Below are 22,367 nucleotides of genomic sequence, written 5' to 3' on the forward strand. Positions count from 1 at the left end.
CAATGTCTGCATTGTTATTGTAATGCTGCTCTCTCTTGCGGAAGTGTGCATTTAGGGCTCGGTATATAATGAATTTGGACGGGACATCTGTAGCCTTTGTTTCAGTTTGCCTCTTGACGGTCTCCTGCCTCCCCTCTGCTGCTTTTTTTTTTTTTTTTGCCAATGCGACATTTTGGACAGTGCTTAGTTTGGCAACATTGCACGCCTGCTGAGCGAGCTGTTTGGTTCAGAGCTGTGTATTACCCCCGAGATTTCACACAATCATGCTCAAATCCACATTATTGGTTGCACGTATCCACGTCTAAACTGAAAATAAACTTTATGATTGGAAATGAGCCCACAGGCTATCATTTTATTAAACTAATGTTATCTACGTTGCTCACAGAGTGGTTTACAGACCTGAAAATCTCATGAATTTCTGAGCGTGGGGAAGTATTTTTCCAGCCGGCCTTTCATAGATAACATAAAGATCTCATGAAAATGTGGTTTGTAAAGTAGGAAGCAGAAACCCATTGAAGGATAGTGGGATAATTTGAATTCCTGCTCTCATACAAAATTGAGAAAACCCTTTCTTCCTTCAGTAAGTGCATGTTTCTCCCTGTGAAATGCAAATACACAGACTTACTTGTACTACTTGTGCTCTTCAAACTTGGGATTTAAAACAATGTGAAACTACCCTAAGGCTGGATACTCCTTCCATTATGTCATTACATTAATTATTGAATCATTATGTAACTAAGAGTGAATGCATTGCACTAACGCATGATAAATATTTATTTAGTCATAGAAACATTCACATATCTAATTAGACGATAGAATGCTACATGGCGCAATTTCACTACAGTTGTCCCTGTCTGGCTGTTGTTTCTAATATGAAGCAAAACTCTGATTGTTGGAGTAAAAGTATGACGTATCCATCCATCCATTTTCCTCTGCTTATCATGTCGCAGAGGCAGAAGAGATGAAACAGGTCATCCCAGACATCCCACTGAAGTAACGCTTTCCAATAATTCCTAAGGCGTTCCCAGGCTACATGAGATGTATAATCCCAAGTATAATACAACATTAATTAAAATCTGTGTTGTTTCTATCTTTGTGTTTAGGTGGTGGGTGGAGAAAAGAACAGCCCAGTGCTGGATCCCAGAGGGACTGTCAGTGTGGTAAGGACCCTTGAGACGAAGGAGGGTGCATGGAGGGTTCAAGGCCTGTAAAACCAGGATCGCCAGCCTGCCTCTGGTTGGGGCTGGTCTCCGTGGCTGTAGCCTTCCTTTGCACAGAGGCCCGGACCACTCCGAGCCCTCTGCTCAGCCCCAGCAATGCCACCTGCAGGGGGAACTCAAAGTGTCACACAGGGATCATCCTGCCCATCTGGTACCCCGAGGATCCCTCCATGGGGGACAAGATCGCACGGGTCATTGTATATTTCGTGGCACTGATCTACATGTTTCTCGGTGTGTCCATCATCGCCGACCGCTTCATGGCAGCCATTGAGGTCATCACTTCCCAAGAGAGGGAGATCGTCATCAAAAGGCCCAATGGTGAAACGACCACCACCACAATCCGGGTGTGGAATGAAACAGTCTCCAACCTCACCCTCATGGCCTTGGGCTCGTCTGCCCCCGAGATCATGCTTTCTGTAATTGAAGTTTGTGGACACGAATTCAAATCCGGCGAGCTTGGGCCCTCGACAATCGTAGGCAGCGCAGCCTTCAATATGTTTGTCATCATTGGCCTTTGTGTGTCTGTCATTCCACAAGGAGAGGTACGCAAGGTCAAGCACCTCAGAGTGTTCTTCATCACTGCAGGCTGGAGTATCTTTGCTTATATCTGGCTCTACATGATCCTGGCTGTGTTTTCTCCGAATGAAGTCCAGGTCTGGGAGGGTCTAGTCACACTGGCTTTCTTTCCCATATGTGTAATCCTCGCCTGGGTGGCAGACAGACGACTGCTCTTCTACAAGTTCATGCACAAGAAGTATCGCACCGACAAACACCGGGGCGTCATCATCGAGACCGAAGCCGAACGCTCCAAGGGGATTGAGATGGACGGCAAGATGGTCAACTCCCACTTCATGGACGGAGGTGCCGCCAGCAATCTGATGGGTCTGATGGAGGGCAAAGAGGTGGACGAGTCCCGACGAGACATGATTCGCATCTTGAAGGACCTGAAGCAGAAGCACCCAGAAAAAGAGCTGGATCAGCTGGTCGAGATGGCCAATTACTACGCTCTATCGCATCAGCAAAAGAGCCGTGCCTTCTACCGAATCCAAGCTACACGCATGATGACGGGCGCCGGAAACATCTTGAAGAAACATGTCGCAGAGCAAGCGAAGAAGAGCACCAGCGTGCAGGAGGTGCATGTGGAGGAACCAGAAGAGTATGTGTCTCGGATTGCTTTTGAGCCTGCTGTCTATCAGTGCCTCGAGAACTGTGGCGCTGCCATTCTGACCATCACCAGAAAGGGCGGCGACATAAACAAGACGATCTACGTGGATTATAAGACTGAGGATGGTTCGGCCAACGCTGGGGCCGACTACGAGTTTACAGAGGGGACGGTGGTGTTCAAACCGGGAGAGATGATCAAGGAAATTAGCATCGGAATCATAGATGACGACATCTTTGAAGAAGATGAGCACTTCTTTGTTCGCATCAGTAATCTGCGAGTCCTGGAAACTGAGGATGAAGTGCTATCGCCCAACAGTCTGCCATACCCCAAGGCCATGCTGGGATTCCCCACCGTGGCCACCGTGACCATCCTGGATGACGATCATTCAGGCATCTTCACCTTCGAGAGCAACTCGGTCCACGTCAGCGAGAGCATCGGCATTATGGAAGTGAAAGTGCTGAGGACTTCTGGAGCAAGGGGGACGGTCATTGTGCCTTTTCGCACGGTGGAGGGACTTGCCAAAGGAGGCGGGGAGGACTTCGAAGACACCTACGGAGAGCTGGAATTCAAAAACGACGAGACCTGGTAAGGCAGCACCTCTTTTTCCTTCCTCCTGTTTGTGGAGCTTTTCATGAGTGTGTTGTCGGCTTCACTGGTTACTGACATTGTGTTTAGGAGTCACGAATAAGTCGTTTTCTCAGAGTTGCATTCATTGATTTGTGTTTTTGAATGGCAGCTTGATTGCGGTAAGCCTACCAGGGAGCAATAGTGACCGTATATATGATAGCAAACTTCAAAGCCATTCAGCAGTCTGCCAGAAACTCTCATTCAGCATTTGCTTCTGATACAAAGATGTTTGTCGTCTTTTCCTCTTGACATCATTTAATTTGGAACATACTTCGGTAACCTATTCATGCGCTGTTTGCACTCATCGCTCTGTGAACTTTAAATGCTTTTTTCTTTACATGGTTACACAGCATGCCGTCTCATCTGAGCATGCACTCTATATCCCCTTGTTTTCCTGTCAGGAGATTTTGCTCTCATCAGAGCGCTTTGGTAGCAATCCTGTGTGTGTCGCATGCAACAGGGATTCGACTTTGGGATTCGTCACACAACTGTGGAAACAGGAAGTCCTTAAGTAACCCTCCCCTTGCCTCTCTAATCCCCACTGCTTTTGTTTTGTCAAACTCTGGGTTTTTGCTCTTTTGCTTTTTTGTTGTTTCTGTGTGCTGAATGCTTCGACTGAGCAGGAGGATAGAAGCGATATTAAAATGGAGAATTACAACAAAAGCCAAAGGTCTGGCTCAGGTTCATATAATCAGTACATGGGGTTAGTAGGTAGGCTGTCAGGATGAATGATGAGACATTCAGGTTTGATTCCTTCTAAAGGCATTCAATTTTGGTTGTAAGCTCCTGTGAGTAATAGTGAGGTCTTATGTAAATTGTGGATGTTATGTAGCCGTGTCAGCTCTACCATCTGTGTACAATACTGTACTACAGCAACACACAGACTTACAATTGAGTGGGCATGCTTGTTGCAATAGTAGCATCACATTGTAGTAGAAATAGTACGGCGGCCGTATATTGTGATATATGATGCTGCAGTGTTTTGTCACACGTATGTGGAGCAGTTTCTCTGGGCATAACTATACAAAGCTGCACCTCTTGAGAGATATTGATTTGTTTATTTCACAACTTGCATCTGCTTGCGTCTGACACATCGGTCTGCCGGCACTGAATCAAAGTGACAGGCCTCTCTGACGTCCCCTTCCCCACCGATCTGGACCCTCCCGGCTCTCTGTGACTTGACTGGCAGGGTCTGAGCTCCAGGGTGCCGGCTCCTGAGGGCCGAGGCAGCCCAGGAGACCGGCGGCGGGGGAATGAGTGTCGGGGTGATCAGCATGCTCCTGGGGCCTGCCAAGCTTTCAGGGTTTTCACTTGATTTATGTGAGAGACGCTTTTTTTGGGCCGGGCCTGAAGGCTGCTGAGGGAGTAGAGACGTGGAGAGAGAGAGACTATTGTGCTCCTGTGGTGTTGTTGTTGGCATTGTGAGGGAATGTTAGTGTATTGATCGGCTCATTGTGTTGCTCATCGTGCTACCAGTTAGCTGTTCTTATGGTGCAGCACAGCTCTGATATGAGTGCACAACTTGACACGCTGTGAACAGATAAATACTAGAGATCTGCCTGCAGAATCACACTATTTCTATTAAACAGTACAGACTAGTGCTAAAGAGGTTTATCAGTCATGCACATCTCAGATAAGAATGAAATACATTCATGTTCATTATGCAAAAAATCTAGAAGAACAATCAGCATGCATGTTGAAATAATAACGTTAATTGAATCATTATTTGTTTTCTTGGCTTAAATGAGAAGATTGACACCACCATCATTTCTGATGAATACTCGCTGGAGTCAACAGCCTGTTAGTTTAGCTTAGCATAAAGACTGGAAACAGAGGGAGGAGGCAGCCTGGCTCTAAAGAATGGTAACAGAATCCACTTACCTACATTTTTAAAGTTCACTAATTAACAAATTTAACATGTCTATATAAAATCTAATTGGTAAATCTATCTAAACTCTATAATCCATCTGTTAAGCAACTATCATTTTCAGGTTTTGGTGTTTAAATGGATGAAAGAGCCCATATTATGCCTTTTTTTGGGTGCAAGCCCATGGAGCTACGTTTTACCACAGAAAACACTCTTCTTTATGTTGTAGAAGTCCAGGCTTTTCTTCTCTTGCATATTTGTGTAACCATGCAGCATATTTGAAGAATACCTACAGCAAACTTTCTTAAAATGTAATGGGTAGTCTGGATATGCATAACGAATAATCATAATTCAATTCTTATTAGTCAAAAAAATTTAATGTTTAAAATACCAAAGTGCCATTTTTCCTATTCACAGTTGTTATCTTGGATATCCACTTCGTCATTTGTCATTAGAAAAATGATGATGAGGATATCTCAAATCAGTTTAACTATTCATGTAAATGGGGTTTTTCATTACAGAAGTCTGCAGTTTAGTTGCAGATATTGACAATGTCTGCAGCTTAATTATAACTGGTAATAATTCCAGTTTCAAATATCTACAGTTTAATTCTGATTAGCATAATTGTAGGTCAAGGTATATTTAATCCCCTTAATTCAAGATGTACATGTTGTCTTTTTAAATTGATATTGTAGATATACAAAACTATAATTCTGCTCAGTCAAAATGTAATTATACGATGTACATGTCTGTAGTTACTTCAGAAGAACCAGCTGACCAATCAGCTGCATGGTCCTTGTGTTAAGCTAAGCTAACCATCTCCTGCTTTGTTTAATGGTCAGATATGAAGTGATACTGATTATCTCCTCTAAGTCTTGGCACCAGAGTGAAAAACGTTCTCCTTTAAACTTTCTCAAACCAAGAAGCAGCCTTTTAAAGCACTGAGACATCGGCATTAAATCAGCCCTCAGGATGTGTAGATTTATGATTCAATCAAAACCCAGCATGTAAATGAACTGTTAAGTTGAGGTTAAGGTCAGAGGTCATCGTGTCGAACCTTTGATCCTTTTAACGAGAACTGGACTCATATTGTAGCTTTTCAGTTTGATATAAATGTAAACTCTGACATTTTCACTGGACCAGCAGCCTACTGTACATACGATGGACAAAATTACGTGACGGCTCGTATCTGCAGAATAAATGTCAAAGAAAATTGATGTCATTGGGCCAGTGTACAGTTTTTAAAGTCCACACTAACACAAAGGGTACAAAATAAACAAGAAGTGACTTTTATTGCGAAGAGACAGCACAAGACATATTGTGGATATGAAAGCAAACTTCCAGAGTCGCTGCTGATTAATGTACTCCATATAGAGTCGTGATAAATGTTATATGATTACTGAAAACATACAGGACATTATTCAATCGAGCAGTTAAAACAATGAAAACCGCTCATATGCACGAACATGTTTGAGTATTAATATGAAATCTCTGCTTCCTCTCTTCAGAGACTTCTGAATCTTTTGTAGAATGGCAGACTGCTGTTACAGAACTCCCAACAAATCTCCAGAAATTTCCATAATTACACTCGGATGATGATGAATTAGATTTCGTGTACATCCATAAAAAAAGACAAAGAGGAGCAGTGGAAGTGACAGCTTCATCCAGGAGCACACTAGAAGATTCATGAGAACATTTCCATACACAAAACAAAGGGAATGAATGTGTAGAATATTCACTAAAGGCATAATTGCAATGATGTTTCTTCCGCTGCCTTGAAAGCTCTCCTCAGGGTTGTTTTCACGCTCGTCACATGAAAAAATACTGAATTTATTTCCCTCCATCGCCGTCACATTCATATGCCACCACCGGCTTGAATAGAAGTTGACAATGAAAATGTGCATTTCCATTTCCATTTTTTTTTTTTTTTTGCAGAAGGATTCCCTCTGCTAATTCTGTGCTGATTGTGGCGGCTGAATGAGGCCAGACTGTGCTCTTTGACTAAAGGGCAGCAGGCTTTTGATGCCCTTTAGGACAATTAGACCTCATAATGCTTCCACTCTCGAACTCTTCCTTTCTGTCTCGTCCTGTTTTATGAGGCATTGACTCTCAATCTCTTCTGACACACTTTGGTGCCATTGTTAGCAAGAAGACTGGAAATTATTGCAGTTGTGATCTGCAGCTCTGGAACACATCAGTCCAATTTCTTCTTCAACTTAACAATTTCATCTAGATGCCACAACTTTATTGGGTTTAAAAAAATGGGAAAATGACACCATTTATCAGAGCCAGAAACTGTTAAAACACAAAAATTTATCAAATGTTCAACTTTAATACAGTCTTCAAACCAATCATGTGTGATGTGCAGCTCTGTCAGGAATATTAACCAAATTTACGCTTACAATCATACAATTTCATCAAGGTGACTTTATTCTACTTGTGTCATTTAAAATGTGACCAAAAATAAATCATTCACACTAAGTAGATTCTGTTCAAAACAAAAAAAAATTGTGCTGCTTGTTTCAACCGTGAAGCCATTAATAACACAACTACAACCAACAGTCATGACAAAAATTCAGGGACTTTTCAGTTGAACTGCAGGCAGTGTTGACACAGAGCAGGATATGAAATACAATGTAAGTAGTGAAATATCTATAGTGTGCAGAACCATGATTTATTTTTACCAGTATTGGTAACAGCTGTGTGAAATATCGTACATGTTAATTCGAGGCATTTACAATGTTTGTTAAATTAATTATCAAAGAAATACAGCTTTTGCTTTTTCGCTTTCATGATTAATGGCTGTATAACTGTGCCAAACTGCACAAGAGACATTTCTGAGTTTTATCTGCTTCTAGTCGTGTTTGTTCTGTTTCCACAGAGGTGCAGGACTTTATATTGCAGTGAAAAATAAGCCCACAGTGGCTAAAAATGTGACCAGAACAAAAGAGAAAAAGTTTGACGCTTTAATGGGTGCTTCTTAACTTCATCAATCAAGAATGTTCCTTCAGATCAGTGGTTCCCAAACTTTTTAGCGACATAAAGGAATCAGGCAACACATTTATTCATTTGACAGATGCTTTTTTCCAAAGTGTGACCCCTCCTCCCAGAATTCAGCTTCTGTTTCCACATCAGAGCAAAGCTGCAACTAGCAATTATCTTTTATCGACTGCTTCTGCTTTTTTGGGATGAATCAATTAATGGTTTCGACTCCAAACTCTGAGAAAGCTGTGACAGATCCTCCCGATAAATTCCCAGGGCCAAAAGTAAACATGTACCAATTGACTCTTTTGTCCAGAACCCAGAGATGTTTAAATGACAATATTCTAACCATGAGAGGCAGCAAAATCTTAAATTTAGTCTAATAATTGATCAGCAACTATTATTGTTGCATTTTTTTTATTGTCAACTAATTTATTAATCAGAATTTTTGCAGCACATTAGAATATTTTTTCTGTCTTGTATTGTTTAATTTGAAGAATTTTTGGAGGTGTGAAGAAGAAAAAAATATCTAGAATTCAACATATTTTACAGCTTTTATTGGTCACATGCTCATACAGTGTGTGCAGTAAAATGCAAAGTGACTGTTGTCAAAGCAGTGTAATAACAATAAGACCTTATAAAAATAATCTTTTACAAAACTATAATAAATTAGGAAAAAAATAACAATTTGACAAGAAAAAAATAGAAAAGTCTGAAAAATACCCAATTGTGTGTCAGAGCAGTCATGCAGCAATGACTGGGTGATCTTCAGCTATTTCAGCAGCTATTCTCACAATCAAGTCATTGTTTTGAGTCATTATTGGAGAAAAAATTGCTGTCAGATTCCAGCTTCTCAAAAACGTGCTGGTTTCCTGAAGAGAATATTATTGGATTTTGGATTGAAGTTGGACAGAATAAGATTTTTAAAGACAAAAAGATTCATTATGAAAATAACTGGCATATGAATGAGTTGTTAAAACTTTCTTTAATCCTTGTAAACCCTCACATTTAGACCCTTTAGATTAATCTCGGGGCCCGTTGGGAGGGTTTCCGATCCCCAGGTAGGAAGCCACCGGTATATTAAAGCCGCTGAGAATAAGACCTGAATAAAGGTAGCAGGCTTATGTTTCCTCTGACCCAGTGAATATAACACAGCTGCGAGGTGGAGAAGCTCCATCCCTGGAGAGACAGATGTTTAACTCGGCCTGATGGATTCATAAACAAATGAGTGGTGCAGACCCGAATCACTGAAAGTAAATGGCCGCTGCGGTCACGCCTGCATGAGCACGACTCTCCTGTGCCTGTGAAACCTGCCTTATATTTTTGTATAAATAGCATCTGGTTGCATTCCGTCGGCGAGGAGATGCATGAATCTGCCCTTTGCCTCCTCCAAGCTTTTTCCTTAATACCTCAGGAATGTGTAGCTGTCACCCCTCTGGGCGTCCTGACTGACAGAACACATGTCCACGCTGATCCTCGTCCTGCTGACCACTCAGCTTTTCCCCCTGCCAGCACTTTTGCAGACATCCTGGAATAGACCCGTGAGGTTTACCTTACCTCCCTGCAGCCAGGCCCCGTCTCACACCAGCACCAGTTCGCCTTAATCCTACTCAAAGCTGTGCTCCTCTCTTGTTTTATTCATGCTAGCCTCACGCTTTTTCTGTTCTCCCAATAATTGGAATGTGTCTTTGTATTTTTTATGCCACCTCGGGGTGCAGTCACACTTTGTTTTCTTTGGTAATGTGGTAAAGTTGTTATGTAGTGCTTTTGTGTTTGCTTCATTGCAGTTTACATACAGTTACAAGTGAAATGAGGCTTGTAATGTGGGTTTTTTTGGGTAGGGGGACTTTTTGAGTTTGTGAAGATTTTGACAGGCAAGAAGTCAAAATATATGTCTCATAACAGTTATGTGTTTGCTTTTGTAGTAATTTCTTCAACTTGTGTGCTAAAAACAAAAAAGACATCAGTGAATATGTTAAGTGATTCTATCTTGCAGATGAACTCAATACTAACATGCTGATAATTTGCAAATATATAATGTTTAGCATTTTTACTATCTCAGTTTAGTATGAAAATTTGGTAGCTGGCTGATGGGAAAGTCTTCTCTTTTGCAGTTACAACCAAATTTTGACCTTAAGATGGCACTATAGAAAAAGTCAGAGTGTCACCAAAGTTGTTACAGTTGATCCCTTTGGGGACGATGAATGTTTTATTTAGCACATGTTAAAATATTTCCATGAAACCCTTTTCAGTAATCAACTCCACTCCATTAATTTGACGGTGCCCGATTGTGTCGACTTCCTGTCTGAATGAAGTCACTTTTCTGTAAAATTCACAACAGACCTTACTAACTAACCTTACTAAGTTGGTTCTTGTATAATTTTGCTTTCAACACGACATACAACTAGTTTAACATGCAACATACTTGAAGTTGTGTGAAGAATTTGGGGAAAACTATTTCCAAAATTTCAGTACCAGTAGAGAGAAAGTCAGAGTTTGGTGCCAAAATCACCTTTCTTGTGCCTTTTTACTCTAAAATTTCACATCCATTACAAACTAAAATGTCCATAAAAATGCAGCTTTCCATAAATTTCCATGTTCACAAAGGGCTTTCAATGAATTTGTACCTAAAAAGAAAAGTCAGGGGATCAACCTCTGCATACCATGAACGTCTGCATGAAATCTCATGTAAATCTTCCTTCTGTTATTGACCAGTGGTTGTATGTGTATTCAGCTGATTGTCTGTGCTGAAGCTAAGTTAGCAACTCGTAGCTACATTGTCAGCAGTAGCAGGTTTTCCTCCTCCAACCAGGATCAGACTCCAGTTCTAAACCTCTGTATTGTCCCACAGTTTTGTATCTCCAACTGCAGCCTTTGTTTCAATATTCATTCGGTAGTTTTCCAATTGGCTGGAGGTGAAAATGGGGACACACCTCCAGCTATTCAGAGTAGGAGGTCATGAATAATGCAGACTTTATGCAAATCTATTCCAAAACTGTCTGATGGAGGTCGGAGGGGAATTTGGGCTGTGAGGTCAGATGGATTTAATAAATTCTAAACATTTTTTGGTAAATGAGACGTTGGAAATATGTTTCAAATTTCACCCATAATGTATAAAAATGAGTCCAAAAGGGCCATAATACCTTTGACTTCTCCCTCAGCTATTGTCTGAGATTAGTTTAACACACACACACACACACACACACACACACACACACACACACACACACACACACACACACACACACACATTAAAAACAGATTCTCACACAGTTTCTAACACATTTGACACATACGGCACTGGAAGATTCATGAGAAAAACACAGCACATATACAAACATTAACTCCCTCACAGGTTCAGCGGTAATAAATATGCTGGCCGAGCGTTTGTTCCTCCCAGTTAGAGGAACGCAATTAAGTTAAAGCTTGTTTATAAGGCAGTTGTTTGCAGGGCGTGTCGCCAGCTCCGAGTGTTTGTGAGTGTAAATCTGACCGGGATCATATATTCAGACTCCCCAAACTCCTGACAGTCCCTGCAGCCTAATAGAGTTAGGATGGAGGTAAGTGCATCACTTTGACCCATTTGACTGTCAAAACGTGTAGCTGCAGTTTTTTAACAAATAAGCGCCGCACAGTTTCATAATTCGGTTTCATCATAAAACAGATGAAACGACGGCAGCTTGTACACAGTGACTGATAGAGCAAACTTTAAATAAGTTTTAAAAAGTGAGTTAGTTGAAATGCTCATGCTGCTGAATGCTAATGCTTTCAGAGACTGATTTTTTTGCTCTATATATCCAAAATATTTGTATTTAAAGAATGTATATTTACCTTAAAACTTCTCGTCAGCTCACTTTAGAGGAATATGAGGCTGAATATAGAATCGGGTTGTAGTTTGAGAAATCAAAGCATTCAGTTGGAATGTTTTAAACGGTTAATTTGCCAAAATATTTCACCCAAATGGTGTCTGGCTGCTTTTATAGCGTCAATAGGAAATGCCTATTTTGAATAAGTCTCACATAAATCCATTTACAGCATATTCTGAGGATTATAGGACTGGAAGATCTGTTGGTTCAGATTGAAATATCTCAACAACAATTAGCCAGATTGTTGTGAAATTTGCCATTCATGTTCCCCAAAGGATGAGTTCTACAACCTTTAGAGATGACATAAAATATTGCAACAACTGCTGGATGAATTGTTATGAAATCATGTCATTCATCACTTATAACTGAAACTACTCCAACCAAAGAGACTGCTTCAACTGGATGGGTGGATTAGCAGTCACCTGATACCAAGTATTAGTAATCAAGGAGGTCAGTAATCCACATAATAATAATACAAAATGCAATCCAAAACTTCCTAGTGCTTCCAATCAGACAGTGCTGTTGGTGGGACATTTCTCAGACGTAGGGCGTCCTTAAATGAATTAATCAAGAGTCGTTTGTAAGAACACTAACAAATTTACTTAAACAACAACAAAATTACAATACTGATAATGAGAAAAAATGCTAAATATGGGTTCAGATAATTTGTTCTCTTTAGAAGGGATGTTGAATTGAATAGAAATTGGCAACTAGTGTCCCTTGTGGCTTCACATTTTTGATTCTGCATTGAATCTAAATGCAACAAATGAGGGACAAACTACTGGATCCTGGTCTGTATACTCCACCACAGTGGATGATGGTATGAACAAAAAAGTAGGACCTGCTTGTAGCTTTACAGAGTATCTTGATGTGTTTTTCACACTTCAAAAAGTGGATGTGTTTCTTATGATGGCTTTGGATGAAAAGTTTTGACTGTTAGAATCACAACCAGAGTTTTAAAGATATTTGATACATTCTTCCTGCTACTGGAACAGAGCAAAAGGGGTCTGTGCAATGACATTTTAGACTCATCTGCAGTGTTAAAATGTTCAACTTTACCATTAGATTCTTTATTCTTGTGTTTCTTTGGTCCATGAATCAGAATTTGCAGATAATATTATACAGCGAGATGATAAAGAACATTCTGAGACTGCAGTAACGCATTCTTTGCTCCATTTTCCCAGTAAAATGTCCTGGTTAATGTTACATTTGTTAATGAGGCATCAGATTTCTGCTAGAGTGAAGAGGCAGTTTGATGCATTTGTTTGGTCAGGTATGTTTTTTAGCTTGAATAATTTGCCCATATTAAATAGCAAAGTACTTAAGACAGCCAAGAAGTAAGTAAATTTATGTCGCAAATATATTTAGATTTTTAACTAAATTCAAAGTTTATGTTTGCGAAACTAAACCCAGGATTCATTAAATAGCTTAATTTGCACCTGAAAACACATTCCTGAATTCAGTTAGCAGCACCTCCTCTACTCTAAAGCCAAACTGAACTATTTTGAGCTCTATGGATAAAAGACGCTTCTGAGAATTTTGGAATACAATAATTTTTTGCACCCCCATCTGCAGATCAGAGTGAGATATAAAACTTTATGTTATTGAACTTGTTCCAAAGATTCTCTACTGCAGCTTTTTCCACTGCTGCAACAGAAATGAATCGAAAAATGGCGGCTAGTTTTGGGCCCGAACCTGTTCCATGGTCCTCACTGGTTCTTTGTGTTGAGTGTTAATTGGTAAATGCTAGCATGCTGACGTGCTAAGCTAACCCTTTAAACTGTCTTCAGCTCATTTTCTGATCCAAATCTTGCCTGAAAGCTCCCGTATCTCATTTTTCCAGGCAACGAATCTCAAATCTCTTCAGCACAACGTAAACAAAACAGCGATCCTGATGAAACGCGTCCTGTAACGTCGGCAGCCCCGTTTTCAGCTCGCGTTATGATCATCCGCCGCCTGAAACCCGAGTGCAGAGCGGCATTAGATATGTTTCTTTAATTAGTGTGAGCTAGTTTTGAGCAGACACTTGGAGTACTCTGATGCTGCCTTCAGTCATATCAGATGTGCTGTAAATAGGAGCTGCCTGCTGGGAAAAACGTTTCATGTCGGCCTCCTAGAGGTGACAAGTGGGATATGTGGGAACTTTTTATTGGCTGTGATGTATCTTGACGTCACGAGCGTGGAAGTGTGTCAAGACGAGTGATAAACTGAGAAAAGGAGAACGACAAAAAAAACCAGAACGTTGACGACGATCAGGTAAAAGAGCATCAAGCTCCTGTAGCTCTGAGGAAAGAACTCTAAAGTCTGAAAAGGAATGAGCCATAATGCTGTTATCAGGGGTTTCTCTGCTTGGTTTTGGAGGCTGTACATCTTGAACAAAAAGTATGCAAACAGTAAACGGGATGTATGTGGTTGTTGAGCAGAAAATGAGGGTTTAGCACATGTTGCATTAAATATAATACAGAATGTTTTATCCATACTGCTAAAGGAACTAAAATGAGGACATTTTGATCTTTGATGTTTCAATTTACAGAGATAAAAGAAAAAAGATAAATATTCTCTCACTTTACATACTAAAAGATTGGTCTAATCATGAGGAAAATATATCATAATTGCCCCAGTTTTGCAACAATGGGATGGCAAACGTTTTAAAACGAGGTCCAACTGTTCAGAAAGTTTAATCTGCCTCAGAATGATCCAGATTTGGAAATCCCATGTTTAACTATTCAGGATTAGATCACCCAGATTACTTCTGTGCTGTTTTTTTTTTTAAAATCAGTATTGGATGATTTGGATACCAAATCTGGATTACCGCTTCTCTAAATGCAACTACATGTCTCAATATAGACTACTGGCTTTTTAAAGAACAACAAGAGACGGAAAACTTCACATTTTCAGTCTTTTTTAACCAGTCAGACCTCTAATCTGACCTGCAACGAATACAGACATAAATATACATTAATTTCATGTATTTTTAATAACCACAACAATGAATGGCAGTTAAAATTAAATATATTGTTTTTCTTTGATATTGTCAGCTGTTTGGGGGATTTTTTTAATTGGGGCAAAATCTTTTTTATTTTAATTTTTTAAATTTACTGTGTTGAAAGGTTTAATCAGTAGCCTAAAATCTATATCAAAGGTTAAATTAATCAAGAGCAAATTGTAAATGAGTGTATATGTTGTACTTTATACATGTTTAAAGTTTTATTACATTTGTTTCTGAGCACAGACTTCAGCAGGGATCATTTTCATCGAGATTTTTTAGATTTTTCCTACTAAAAAGCTCTGATCAACACACACTAAAGGTTTTATCCAGATCAAAACCAAAACTTCACTACATTTTCTGATCTTATCCAATTTCAGATTCCTTTTTTTCTTTTGAACAACCGCTTTTCAAAATTCATCCCACTTGATGGCCAGAATCCAAACAGATTAGCTTCTGCTGAAACAGATAAGTCTTCCTATCAATAATCTGTCGAATATTTTCTTTTTATATTCATTGCTTGTTTTATTCTGCAAAATAGAATGAGAAATGTCCATCACAGTTTCCTGAAGCCCAGGGCAACAGTTTCTATTTGTTTGGTTTGTCTGAATCCAAAATCCACAGCTTTGTTTGCTTTTGTTGAGTTTATTCAATACCGTTTCTTTTTTGCTTTTTTGAGGCTTTTTTTAACCCTCTGAACCCTGAAACCTGCAGGCAAGTTTGAAAAGAATGTTGTCTTTATAGTTACCAAAATCAAACTATTTAATGGAGCCAGACAGTGTAATAAAGGGGAAAGAATCATCAGATTTTCAACTTTTCAATAATCCTTGACCTACTTCTCAGTGATGTGCAGTTCTGTCAGAAAACCGAACCAAAACTAAGTTTCAAATTGTGAAATGTCATGAAAAGCACTTTATTCTACACGACTTAGTAAAAAATTCACAGAAAATTAGCTTTTTCCAATAGATTCTGTCAAAAGGAAAAAAATCTGTGCTTTTCGGTGCAACTTTTAGGTCATTAGTCGCTCAACTGAAATAAAGGACTTATCTTAACTGGTCACCTGACAAAAATTCACTTTCGGATGAACTGCAGGCAGTGCACATAGTAGACAAATTAAAATTAAAGATGCAGGAAGTGAAACATCTGTTATATGTTGAGCAAATATGTTTTTCCAGTATTGGTAACACTTGTTAGCACTTGTTGTTCTCAAGTTTATTCTAGATTTATTTTATTTTTTGTAAATCAAAAAATCACACAGACTCCTGTAGTTTTTATATTTTTCATTAATTCTATAAGTATAACTTTTTTTATTGTGCACAAAAGACATTTCTGAGTTCTGTCTACTTCTAGTCATGGTTGTGCTGTTTCCATAGAGGTGCAGGACTTTATATTGCAGTGAAAAATGAGCCAGCAGTGAGTAAAAATGTAACTGGAGCAAATAAAACGCCCAGAAACTGTCATACTTCTCATTACAGACACATTCTGTGAATGATGAATATCCTTGACTTTTAAAATACCCTACTCATTATTATTTATTTACGAGGACAGATGCTACATAGGTATTTCTCCACTTACATAAAATCTGTGCAGTATAGATAATAATTTGTGCAATATTGATATATGTAATCCTGTTTTATTTAGTTTATTTTTGCACTACACTTCCTGAATTTTTTCACTATCTTTGCTGCAAATGTCCCCACTGTGGGATTAATAAAGGCTTTTCTTACCTTAATAGACAGAACAGCATGTTTGCATGTATTTTTTCTTTCTATTGAGTGATGAATTAATCAATGAATAGTTTCCCTTCTGATCCAGACTGTGTGTAAATGGCCTCGTTGGCCTGAACGTCCCTCGTCTCTTTGGCTTCACGCCGTAGTTGATTTGGTTTGTATGTAGGTCTGCACTTGAAACAGGGACGGAGGCGTTCAATACAGGTCGCTGCTCCCATTTCATTCCCTGCCTGCAGGGTGACGGTCTGCGGTGCCGGTGGAGATGCCCTTCCTGCCCCCTGCACCTACACCCAGCATCTGCATACTCTGATAAAGGTCAGCGGCGCTCCACAGCATCTTCCTGCTGCACAGCGCAGCAGCATCAGGACCACAAATCGATCTGCTTGCGGTGAGAGCAGCTAAGGTTGCAGGAGATGAGAGAAGCTATGGGCTTTAGGTGCGCTTTCCTCTCTCTCTCTCTTTTCTTTTCATCCCTGCAACGGTAATAGAAAAGCATATGAAAGTACCCAGTGTGTTTGCAAATTTTCAAATGTAGCGGTGGTGATTTGAATGTGTGACTTCGGCTCCTGGCTCTTGATGTCTGACCAGTATACTCGATGCTTCGCTGAGCAGCCCTGCAGGCAGGAAAGCTGAATGAATGAATTCAAATGAGGATCCGCTTTCTTTTTTTCCCTTCTCTCTTTATGTCTTTTCCATAAAACCGTAATCTGTGTCATCCCTTTTTAATTATAGTGGCCTCTTCAGTGCAGGCTGCTTTACACTGAGGCCTTTTTCACACTACATTTCCCAGCATTCAGCAGTGAAATGGTAGGAAGCAGATTGTGACTGTTTTTTTCAGGAAAGATTTCTGTTTGTGCCGCCTTTTTGTCTGATTTTCACTTACTACCGAATTAACGAGCAAGTTAATCCAGAATTTCTACATATTATTTAACAGATTTTTTAAAAATTAGTTTTTTTTACAATTCTGATAACTGTATAAGTAATTTTCTTAAGTTTTTAAAAAAACTTTTTAAATTAATCAACAATTTTTTTGCTTCATAAAATGTCAGAAAATGGGAATCCATTTCCCAGAACTCAATATGACAAATGTCTTGTTTTGTCCATAACCTAAAGATAGTCAGTTTGCTCTCACAGAGGAGAAAAGAAACCAGAAAATATTTACATTTAAGGATGTGGATTTAGAGAATTTGACATTTTATCTTTTGAAAAATGGTCTAGTTAACCAATAATTGGTTAATCATTGCAACTTAAACTTATTAAAAGAACTGGATGGTATATTTTGTCCAAACAACTGCACCTAAAATCTGTCAAATCCACGTTTTGTTGTTCTTTTAGTCGATCCAGTTCCATCCAGAGCCATTCAGCTTTTCACCTCTTTGAAATTAAAAATAAACAGAGATTCCAGACTGATTTCTCTTCGTCTGCTGATGCCAGACAAGGTTTGAGTCTCTTTATCGCCAGGATTTGTTGATTCTCATGGTCCTTCATTGCAACTCTGTCTCCCAAAAATTATATTCTTTGCCTTTAGAAAGCACCACTCCACATGTTTTGCTATTTTCTGTCATTTTATCAACCAGATCAATTAATCAAGAGGACAACAAACAGAATTGTTAGGTGCAGCCCTTTTCCCAGTGCCCAGAAATCTAACATATTTAATTAAATACAATGGAAGACAGAAGTAGTGAATCTTTTCATATAAGAAGCTAATTATGGGTGAAAAATGGTTCAAACAGTTATTAGATTGGAGCACTTTTTAGAAAATAATACTTGTCAGCCATAAAGTGAAAAAAGTCAACTTGGTCACTGATAAATGTTGGCTTTTTAAAAAAAAAAAAATTTAATAGATTAACAACAATTGACAGATTAATCATTTATCATGACATCAGATTAGAAGCTTTGTTGTCATTATAATGCAATTTCAAACAGAAATACTGTGAGATTTTGAAGAAACTACCTTCAGTAAAATGTGTGCAAAGCAAAAAGTACAAAAGTATACAAACGGACATCGCAGAAAGTCTATTAAAGGACATTCTTTAAAACAATCGGACATTTCAGGCTTCATAAATATGTAAATGATCTTTGCTAAAGTGCAAAGTGTAACTGCATGAAATGAAAATGAGCAAAATGTACATATAAGAGCTTATATTTTGCTGTTATTTCAGTGTTTTTTTTCTTTTATAGATAGAAAATACTTGTTGTTTCTTTACTTGTCCTCATCTGCTCCGGTCAGACAGTAAAATGCATCAACACTGTGAGAAAGAGTCTCTGTTCGCTCTGCCGTCCTGCCATGAACTGCTGCAACCTCCATCATTTAAAGAAGACCACATTCAGCCTGCCAGAGCGACGCCAAATCTGGTTTTTTTTTCGATATGCGATTTGTGGATTTGGCAAAAAAGAGAACTCAGTTTCTCAGGCAAAGAAAAGGAGTCAGCGGCTTCATGCTTTTGTTCGGCTGCAAATCACAGGAGAGGGCTTGCACCACTCCAAAGTTTCTCCTTTTCCTTTCTCTTGTCTTTGATTATCGAGCTTGTAGCAGCCTCCTCTCCTCCATCCCTGCAGTGGGGGGTATTCGCTCTGTTGAAACACCTCGAACAGATATTTGCTGTGATCTCACTCTGCACTTTCCTGGTGTAGAGTCCCGGAGCTGCTCTTCTCCTCCCCGTCAGGCCGGACCAGCATGCTCTGCAGGCGGCTCAGGGGACCTCCTTTATGTGGGGGAAACTCGCTTCCCCGTAATATTCCCTGGGTGCTGCAGCAGAAAATGCGCCAGAATGCATCAGTAGTTCCTCGCTGCTCTTCCCTTTTTTCCTGTTCCTGCATGTCACCCTCAACCCTTCATCCCTCCTCCTCCTCCTCTTTCTGTTTCCTTTCTCATCATTTTCCTGTCGGGGCAGCGGCAGCAGCTCCGTGGTGCAAAAGCAGGCATGACCTCAACATTCAGCTGTTTTAAAAGAAAAAAAGAGAGAGAAAAAACGCTTGATTTGTGTTTCGGAGCTAAATTAAGGTAGGCAGCGGCTCTTGGCTTTGCAGAGCCAGCAGGATTTCTGTGAGGAATCTTTAAAAAGCCACTTTTATTTGCAGTGTGGTTTCTATATTTAAGTTGAAAGAGTGTAGATACTGATTCTTACTAAATATTATTTTGCTTACAGCCAGAAAGTGCAGAGCTGGACACTGTGTCAGGAGCAGAAACAGCAAATGTTGTGTCACGATGCCACTCAGCTTTTACAAATCCATCTACTCTTGCAATCTTCTCTGCTTTCATTATTTATCACTTTATTTTCAAATTTCTTCTTCTTTTTAGTGATTCTTTCTTCTTTTACCGTTTTTGTGTTTCTGTCTCGTTTCTGCAGCTCCATACGTCTGATCAATTTTGCAAACAGAAGTGATGGAAACCAAAGTACAGTTACTTGGTTCTTGCATTGAAAGATTCAACCCCTAAAAACTCGTCTCTGCTCAAGAAAATTACATATTTAGAGTTTCTTCTCGTGAAAATAAGATCTTCGGAATGGATTTAATGTAACTACACCCTCGCCTGCTCTAGTTTCTATATACTTGTGGTTACAAATATTGCTAGTCCTCCTCTCCACCAATCCATCTCACCTGCAGCTCGAGCACACCAGCTCACTTTTGATTTTGGTCAAGCACTGTAAAACTACTCTATGCTACACACCAGAACGCTTGGACTAATTTAATCGTACATGTTCCAACCAGAAAACTGATGCAGAATTGTGGTTTATAGTCTTGCATGGTCAGACCATTCTTCACAGCACGCTGTCAGTGCTGGAGAATGGTCTGACTGCACCACATTATCTCTCTATTATAAGGGGAAAACTATGCACTGACTTGTTTTGATGTTTTTAAGCCAATAACAATAGTTTTAGGTGGTGCTTAGCCCAGGATGTAGTGATGGTGCCCCTGCAAAATAGTGATAAAGACGTTGTTTTGCATGCAGGGAGTCAAACACTGTCATTCCAATGGGGAATTCACCCCAAAAAGCAGAGCTTGCCTATAGTAGGATCCAAATCTCTGTCAAAACCTGCTATGTTTAGCATGTAAGTTGCTACTCAGAGGTTATTGTTGCTGTTTCCCGTAGTGAATGTAAATTTGAAAACAGTATAGCAGATGGACAGAGGAATTCCATGTGAAATGTGCAGCAGAAATGGCAGGACTATACCCTCAGTTCACATCCAGAGAGTCAGACCATGCTCTCTATAGCGTTGGCAATGCACCAAACAAGGATAACATTAGCCTTTTGTTTGACTGTTTGGCAGCTTTGCTACATGAAGCAGAACATGCCGTAGTACATAGATCTTCATCAGTACAGTGCAGTTTGAAGATGATGCTCCTGATCTGTCTTGAAGTATTTAATAATCACTAGATGGCTTTTGGTTGCTCTTAATGGTCCTAATATACTGTAATAATTTTTATTTTAAAATTGATGTTTCAAGTTTCCTCCCTCCTTTTAAGATTCAAGATTCAAGAACTTTATTGTCATATACGGAGCAGAAACACAGTGGTTACCCTGAGTAATGAGATTCTTATGTTCCCTTCACACAACTGAAAAACAAATAAAATAAGATAAATTTTAAATAAATAAAATTGAATAAAATAAAAGTAAAAGAAGATAAAATTGTTTAAAAAAATGGATGTGCAAATGTTGGGATTTTTAGTATTTGTTTTAGTATTTCACACAGTTTTATTTATTTATTATGAATTGATTTTTCAAGTTCTGTCTTGTCTCGATGTTTGCACATAGTTTTTTTTTTGCTGCATGCACAGCACTATGGTCAACTCAGGTTGTTTTTAAATGTGTAATATACGTAAATTTGATTTGAATTTGATAGGAACATGTTAACAAGACAAAAAAACAACTTGATTTTAATTTTAAATTTGGCCCAGATTTGTGGTAGTACTTTACTTGTGCGTGAGCATTTTATTTATCATAAGCGGGAGGATTTTTTATCATGATGTTGATATAGTTTATGCAGTGCTGTAAATCTTTCTATTGAGAAACCATTTGTAGATTAAAAAAACAGATCAGAGTGTCGGTTTTTTTAGTTAATCCAGTAAATTAAATACATGAGTGATCACAGTATTTCACCATATTGAAAAAAAATCATGTAAATCTGCTCTTGTGGTTCCATGGAACTAAATACTGAACACTTCAACTAAATATGAATAAATTCTTTCTTCTAATGGTATATTCGTTATATATTAGGTGTTAGCCATACTCCAAAAATATCCACTAATACAATGCAGAGCGTTTTTATGTTTGATACTCATATTTCTGCTTTTTTTTTGTTTAAGTAAAATGTCAAATTCCAAACTTTAACTGGTATTTTTATGTTTTAGGTGTAAAAATATGTTTTTCCTCAACTGAAATGATCTAAATACTACTTCTACCAGCAGCCAACTGCTCTCAACAAATTAAGAATAAATAAATAAGTTGGGCGGGAAAACACAGATTGGCAGTTTGTTTGTGTTCTGACGCCCTCATCATGGATTCAGTGTATTTGTTGAGCAACATCGTGGCTCCAAACCGCCAGTTGCTGATTGGAGCCACTTGTGCTGCTTTGATGGCTGCTGGTGCTTTGAGGCAGATGAATCTCTGCCCAGAAAGACTTGGAATCAGTGGACAATCTGTCAAATCTTTTAATTTTTTGTGCGTTTCTTCTCCATTCTTTTATCTCCGTCTGTCTCGACTTTGAATCCTCCCCATCGAGGAAAACAGTCCAAACGCTCTGGACACATATTGGACGCTTATGTTTGTCCCTGATGCATCTTCGCCGGTGGGAGGGAGGAAGTGGATCTTTTGTGTTGCTCCTAATCCTCCCCGTTGATCCTCGAGTGGCAGACTTGTGAGGCGACAGTGGAAGGGTGACTCTCAGGGCTTTCCACGCTCTCCTGCACGATCCTATTTGCAT

The 22,367-nt window shown here is 39.3% G+C and overlaps 1 protein-coding gene across 3 annotated transcripts in view; it reads left to right on the top strand.

Moving 5' to 3' along the window:
• Positions 1–22,367, top strand: part of slc8a3 (solute carrier family 8 member 3) — a 169,802-nt gene that overhangs the window by 7,467 nt on the left and 139,968 nt on the right. For all 3 annotated transcript variants that reach the window (XM_035955602.2, XM_023286619.3, XM_023286618.3), the window contains exon 2: positions 1,104–2,970. In XM_035955602.2, the coding sequence (XP_035811495.2) occupies positions 1,190–2,970 (1,781 nt within the window). In that variant the 5' untranslated portion in view covers positions 1,104–1,189. The remainder of the gene's footprint in view (positions 1–1,103; positions 2,971–22,367) is intronic.

Source organism: Amphiprion ocellaris, chromosome 20 (genome assembly GCF_022539595.1).
Source record: "Amphiprion ocellaris isolate individual 3 ecotype Okinawa chromosome 20, ASM2253959v1, whole genome shotgun sequence".
In the NCBI taxonomy this organism is placed as follows: Eukaryota; Metazoa; Chordata; class Actinopteri; family Pomacentridae; genus Amphiprion; species Amphiprion ocellaris.